At 46.8% G+C, this 7,126-nt stretch overlaps 1 protein-coding gene across 1 annotated transcript; it reads right to left on the bottom strand.

The window, feature by feature from the left end:
- Positions 1 to 4,363: 4,363 nt before the first annotated feature.
- LOC132816254 (protein rapunzel-like) lies at positions 4,364 to 5,548 on the bottom strand. Its single transcript, XM_060825750.1, has one exon. The coding sequence runs from the start codon at positions 5,546 to 5,548 to the stop codon at positions 4,364 to 4,366; it is 1,185 nt and encodes a 394-aa protein (XP_060681733.1).
- Between the last annotated feature and the right edge of the window lie 1,578 nt (positions 5,549 to 7,126).

Here is a 7,126-nt window from a genome sequence, read left to right as displayed (position 1 = left end):
CAACTTCATACTTGCCAGCATCTAATCTTGAGCAACTCTCCAATGCCTAATGCGTTTGTCAAGAGAGTACTCAATGAATAGCAGGACACGAGGAGGAACCAAGAGATCTTGGGATGTTTGTGCACAGATCCCTGAAGGCAGCAGGACAGGTTAATAGGGCAGTTTGGAAGGAATACAGGACACTTATCTTTAACAGTCCAAGCGTGGATTATAAGAGCAGGGAGGGTTATGTTGGAGCTGTACAGAACTTTGGTTAGATCACAGCTGGAGTACTGTGTGCAGTTCTGGTCACCACATTATAGGAGGGATCTGATTACACTGGAGGGGTTGCAGAGGAGGTTCACCAGGGTGTTGCCTGGGATGGGGCATTTCAGAGATGAAGAGACGCTGGATAAGCTCAGGTTATTTTCTTTGGAGTGTAGAGGCTGTGGGGGACCTGTTTGAGGTGTACAAACCTGATGGCCTCTTCCAAACTGTACGTTTCTATGGATGGAGAAACAGTTAATATTTCCCAGAACAATTTGGTTAAATCTGAACTGCCCTCTGAGATGGCACAGAGAACCCCTCAGCAATTAAGGAGGGACAACAAATCTAGACCTTGTCAGTGACACCCATATCCCATGATAGAGCAAAAGAAAGTGACTGAAGATGTAGTGTACACAATGGGGATTAGTAATCATTGCAAAGCCTGTTGTCTGAATGAGTTTATTCAGCAAATCACAGTGAACAATCACAACTAACTTTATTTCAACAGTTCCAAGCACGTTTCTGAAGTTTGGATGATAATATTTCATTTGAAAGAGTACAAGAGATCGTAGTTTAATCCACTGAGTGTCCCTGTCACTGAGGGAACTTTAACATTGCAGACTAATTAACAGAGATCAGATTATTGCAGATCCATTAATCATAAATGAAAGCATCACCATTGTCTAAATTAGTTATTGCAATCATAGAGACAGAGTAAATAAGAAAAGGACAAGGCCATTCACCCTTCAAGCCTGCTTCACTATTGAGTATGGTCATGGCTGATTATCCGACTCAGTCCCCTGTTCCCAATTTCTTCTCACACCCTTAGATCCCTTTAGCCCTAACAACTATATCTAACTCCTTTTTGAAACATTCAGTGTTTTAGCTCAAACGCTTTCTGCGTTAAAGAATTTCTCAGGCTCCCCACTTTTCACCCCATTGCATCCTAAATGGTGACCCCAGTGTCCTAAGTCTGTGACCCCTAGTCCATGACTCCCTGGTCATCAGACCCATCCTTCCTGTGTTTATTCTGTCTAGTCCTGTTAGAATCTTGTAGTTTTCAATGGGATCCCCCTCATTCTTCAAAATACCAGTCAATACAGAAAAATAAACCAAAGATCTGTCGGGGGTGGACGTCAGAAATGAAAACAAATTTCTAGAAAAACTCAGCAGGTGTGATAGCATCTGAGGAGAGAAACCAGAGTTAACATTTTAGGTCCAGTGACCTTGCTTCAGGACTGGCAGTATCTTAAAAAAAGGTGGTACATATGCTGAAGACAGGGGGTGGAGGAAAAGTGGGAGAGGATAGATGCAGACAGAGCACGGAGGGAGAGAAACACAGGCAAGCACAGGGAAAAAACTGTAAGCCAAGAAAGAAGAAAAATTGATAATGGGGACCATAACTGGGTGAAAATGAGTGTGATGGGTGAGTAAAAGACATGGAAGATGATGTTCAGGCTGTAGAATTATTGAACTCGATATTGAGTCCTACAGGCTGCCCAAGTGGAAAATGAGATGCTGTTGTTCCAGCCTGTACTGAACCTCACTGGAACCCTGCAGCAAACCCGGGAAAGAATGTAGGCCGAACCGGTCCAGTCTCTCTTCAGATATCAGTCCTGCCATCGTAGGAATCAGAAACCCCAGGAGGGGCAGTCAGCATCACGGAGAAGAGGGGGTGGGGGTCCTGTGACAGTGTCACTGAGAGGAGGGGGTGGGGGTCCTGTGACAGTGTCACTGAGAGGAGGGGAGTGGGGTCCCTGTGACGGTGTCACTGAGAGAAGGGGGTGGGGGTCCTGTGACAGTGTCACTGAGAGGAGGGGAGTGGGGTCCCTGTGACGGTGTCACTGAGAGGAGGGTGTGGGGACTCTGTGACGGTCGGTGTCACTGAGAGAAGGGGGTGGGGGTCCTGTGACAGTGTCACTGAGAGGAGGGGAGTGGGGTCCCTGTGACGGTGTCACTGAGAGGAGGGGGTGGGGGTCCTGTGACAGTCAGTGTCATTGAGAGGAGGGGGTGGGGACCCTTTGACGGTGTCACCGAGAGGAGGGGGTGGGGACCCTGTGACAGTGTCATTGAGAGGAGGGGGTGGAGACCCTGTGACGGTGTCACCGAGAGGAGGGGGTGGGGATCCTGTAACAGTTTCAGTGAGAGGTGGGGATGGGGACCCTGTGACAGTATCACCGAGAGGATTGGGTGGGGACCCTGTGACGGTGTCACCGAGAGGAAGGGGTGGGGACCCTGTAACAGTGTCAGTGAGAGGAGAGGATGGGGACCCTTTGACAGTGTCACTGAGAGGAAGGGGTGAGAAGCCTAGTAGATGAGCAGAGAGACTGAATGCAGACCTGAGTGGGACTGGGGCAAAAACAGGAATAGGATTTCTCTCATCTATCCTTAAGAACAAATGGAATTTAAGAGGAAGATTTTCTAATCTGTTAATGTACGCCTGGGGAGCCAAGGCTCATGGTTATCCCATTCCTGAAATCCGAGATGCACCTCATACACTGAGTGAATATGAACAGCAAGTGCCTCTGACTGGAGCAGTGTGAGCCCTGGGCTTCGGAGACAGGAGCAGCAGGTGGACCATGGGGCTTTCACCAGGTGGAAGAATTGTGGGTCATACATTTCAGGATGCGGTCACCCCCTCCCTCACTCTTCCAGCTTAAGGAAATGTCAGGACAGGGTTAATAGGTGACTGCCAGAAGAAGGGGAAAGTGAGGACTGCAGATGCTGGCGATCAGAGCTGAAAATGTGTTGCTGGAAAAGCGCAGCAGGTCAGGCAGCATCCAAGGAGCAGGAGAATCAACGTTTCAGGCATGAGCCCTTCTTCATCCCGAAACATCGATTCTCCTGCTCCTTGGTTGCTGCCTGACCTGCCGCGCTTTTCCAGCAACACATTTTCAGACAGAAGAAGGGGATCAGGCACATCAGGAGGGAATTCCCCAAGTGTAGTTCAAATGCAAACCAAAATGGTGAGTGATAGTTCATTTATGGAGCCCAGCCAGAGCCAATGCCATGGCATTGTGGGTGTTTCAGATATTTATGGTGAGGGTGAGGGAGGAAGAAGTGTGGAAGGGCGGTAGTGATCGGGGATTCACTTCTGAGGGCATTTTAAGCCATGACGTATCAATGTTGTGTTGCGTCCTGGGTGTCAGACCCTGATATGTCATGAAATAGCTGAAAGGCACTGGGTGGGGTACAGTGAACAGCTGGAAGTTATGGTCCATAATGGGACCAATGACAGAGGGAGAAAGAGAAATGAGATCCTGCAAGTAGACATAGGGAGTTAGGTTGGAAATTGGAAGGCACATCTTCAAAGATAGTAACCTCTGGAGCATGGCAACTTAACAAATTGTTCAGATGAAGAGTTGAGATGGGATTGGAGGTTAAAATGTGAGTAAGTGAGCCTGGAAGGCAGAGAAATTGTAGGCAAGAGAAGAAAGAAGTGAGTTTAACAAGCTAAATGGAATATATTTTAATACAAAGTGCCTGAGGCATGTAGCAGTGACCTGAGGGCACAGACAGGCACATGAGAGGATTATGTCATACCTGTAACTGAGACCTGGCTGAAAGATGGACATGACTGGCAGCTCAACATTACTGGTTATAGGGCACGTTCCTGATGAAGGGCTTATGCCCGAAACATTGACTTTCCTGCTTCTTAGACACTGCCTGACCTGCTGTGCTTTTCCAGTCCCCCATTTTTTGACTCTGATCTCCAGCATCTGCAGTCCTCACTTTCTCCTGGTTATTGGGCATTCCAACAAGATAGAGAGTGGGACAGAAGAGGAAGGGAGTTTCACAATATTGATCAAAGAATCAATTATCACAGTGAGGAGGGAACGCCATCTTGGAGAGATCATTAAATTAAGCCATGTAGCTTTTTACCAATAACACAAAGGGACAAAATGAACCAACACTCTGTTAGGCATTTAATATTCAGGGATAGATAAATGGTCAAATGTGTAATCAAACTTCAGAGAATAATTTCAGAATTCATTGGTTTGTGGTGAAATAGGTGGCAATGAATTATCAAGTAATGTATCCAACATCAATACCTCATGCCCTGAAGCACAACAGCATCAACTCAGGGGAGGAGGAACTGGAAAACTCAGGAGGATGTTTATGTGGAATGGACACACAGGGTGACACCAGAGTAATTTCCCCAGAAATGGTAATCGTTGGAAATGTTCTTGTGAAGCCACAGACCCTTGTAGCGTCTCACTACATGTACAACATGCCCAGAGGAAAGATTTTTGGACACATGTTCTGCAACAGCTCTTGCATCAGACCAGCCATCTTTCCCCTCCATTAACTGATTTATGTAACTTTCATTAATTGGTTTTGGATCAATTGCATAGGAGACAACAGCATTAACCCCATTGTGTCTGAAAAAGTGAAAATAATTAGGGCCAATGACACAGTGATTGTCAAACCCACCGACAGGGTCATAAACCCGTACAGACCATTTAACCCAGTCATATTTACTTATCAAGCCATTTGCTATGTAACTTACACATTCACAGTTATTTCTTCCACCCTTTTCATTTATCATTTTCTCAACATCTATTTTTGCCTGCTCAGCAAACTCATTGATGCACTTATCTATCATGGATTTCATTTTATTCTCTACTTTGTCCATTTTCTCATTCCACTCTCTCTTTAATGCCTCTACATCAGTCCCAGTGATAGCGGAGTGACCCACCAGGGCAATCAGGCCAATGCAGAAGAGCTCCTTGAGGCGGCAGCAGAGTTTTTCCATCAAACGCCGGTTCCTCTGGTCATATTCCATGGCAGTTTCCAGAATGGGTTTGCCAAAGATGCCATGATATCCCATCACTGCATTATAGAGTGTGTGAAGGTTCTGGTCACCTTTAGTCTCATTGAAGTGTGTGAGGAATTCTTCTTTCTCCTTCTCCCGGTATTCCGGTTTTGTGTTCAGGATGTCCATGTAATTCTTGAATTGGTGTTTCAGATTCTCCTCAATGGGGAAGTACTGATTATTAACTGTACTTTGTTCAATAGCCTGAAGCACTTGCTGAATCTGACCTGAAATGACATCCAGCTGGTTCCTGACTATCTGGAACTGCTCCTTCATATATCTCAGCTCCTCACTCTCCACATTACCCATAGCAAGTTTAACAATTGCTGCTGCTACCCCAAAAATAGCTCCTACCACTCCAGCAGCAGAGGCGAATTTTCCTAAACTCTCAACAACTGATATCGCATTTCTCACTGCAACCACTGCAGTTGCAGCCTCGGTGCTGGCTTTTGCCAGTTCCAGGGAATTTACTGCTGTTCCTGCCATACTGATGGGCTGAGCACTGTATTTGGATGGTTGAGTCCTTCAGTTGTCCCTGAAAAAAAAGGATAAAAGTTCATTTGTGACTCCTCAATGTATCAGGGAGAGTGAAGACCATAAGAACAAGAGCAGGAGTAGGCCATTCAGCCCCTTGAATCATGGCTCATCTCATCTCAAACTCAACTTCATTTTCCTGCTTCTCTCCAAAACCCTTGAACCCATTACTAATTAGAAATCTTTCTATATCCTCCTCAAATTTACTCCATGTTCCAGCATCCACCGCGTTCTGGAACTCCAGGGATTCATGACCCTTTGAGCAAAGTAATTCCTCCCTATCTGTTTTAAATCTGCTATCCCTTATCCTAAAGCTATCACCTCATATTCTAGATAGCCCCATTGTGAGGAAATATCCTCTCTGCATCTTTGTCAATCCCCTTTAGCAGCTTATAAACCTTGATAAGATCTCATCTCATTCATCTAAACTCCAGACAGTATAAGATCAAACTGTTTAATTTCCCTTCATAAGACGAATCCCTCATCTCTTGAATCAATCTAGTGAGCCTCCTGTGAACTGACTCCAATACAACTACATCCCTCCTCAGCTCACCACCACTTTCTCATGCACAACGCAGGATGGGCAATAAGTGCTGGCCTGGCAGCGATGCCCATATCCCACAAATGAATAAATAAAAAGGAGACCACATTGTATGCAATACACCAGACGCGGTCTCACTGATGTGAAAAGTGAGAACTGTAGATGCTGGAGTTTAGAGTCAAGAGTGTGATGCTAGAAAAGCACAGCAGGTCAGGCAGCGTCAAGGAGCAGGAGAATTGATGTTTCTGGCAAAAGACTTTCATCAGAAATGAAGTTGTGAGCCGAGAGGGTGGCAAGATAAATTGGAGGGTAATGGGGCTGGGGTGAAGGTAGATAAGAGTGCGATAGGGAGATGGAGGGGGGTGGGGGTAAACGTGATAGGTTGGCAAGAACGGCGGAGCGGATAGGTGAGAAGGAAGATTGACAGGTGGGACAGGTCATGAGGGCAGTGCCAAAGTGGAGAGTTGGAACTGGGATAAGGTGGGGGGGGGGGGAGGGGAAATGAGGAAACTAGTGAAATCCACATTGATACCATAGGGTTGGAGGGTCCCAAGACAGAAGATGAGGCATTCTCCCTCCAGGCGTCGAGTGGTTAGGGAGGTGCAGGACCTGCATGTCCTTGGTGGAGTGGGAGGGGGAGCTGAAGTGTTTGGCCACGGGGTGGTGGGATTGGTTGGTGTGGGCATCCTGGAAATGTTCCCTGAAGCTCTGTGCGAGTCGGTGTCCTGTCTCTCCAATGTAAGGGAAATTGCATCAGGAGCAACGGATACAGTAAATGACATGTGTGGAAGTGCAGGTGAAACCTTGAATGTGGAAGGCTCCTTTAGGGCCTTGGATGGAGATGAGGGGGGAGGTGTTGGCGCAAGTTTTGTAATTCCTGTGGTGGCAGGTAAAGGTGCCAGGAGGGGAGAGTGGGTTGGTGGGGGGGGGGGGTGGACCTGACGAGGGAGTCACAGAGGAAACGGTCTTTATGGAAAGTGGACAGAGTT

Source organism: Hemiscyllium ocellatum, chromosome 5 (assembly GCF_020745735.1).
Source record: "Hemiscyllium ocellatum isolate sHemOce1 chromosome 5, sHemOce1.pat.X.cur, whole genome shotgun sequence".
Classification (NCBI taxonomy): domain Eukaryota; kingdom Metazoa; phylum Chordata; class Chondrichthyes; order Orectolobiformes; family Hemiscylliidae; genus Hemiscyllium; species Hemiscyllium ocellatum.
This window is presented reverse-complemented; position numbering and strand designations above follow the sequence as displayed.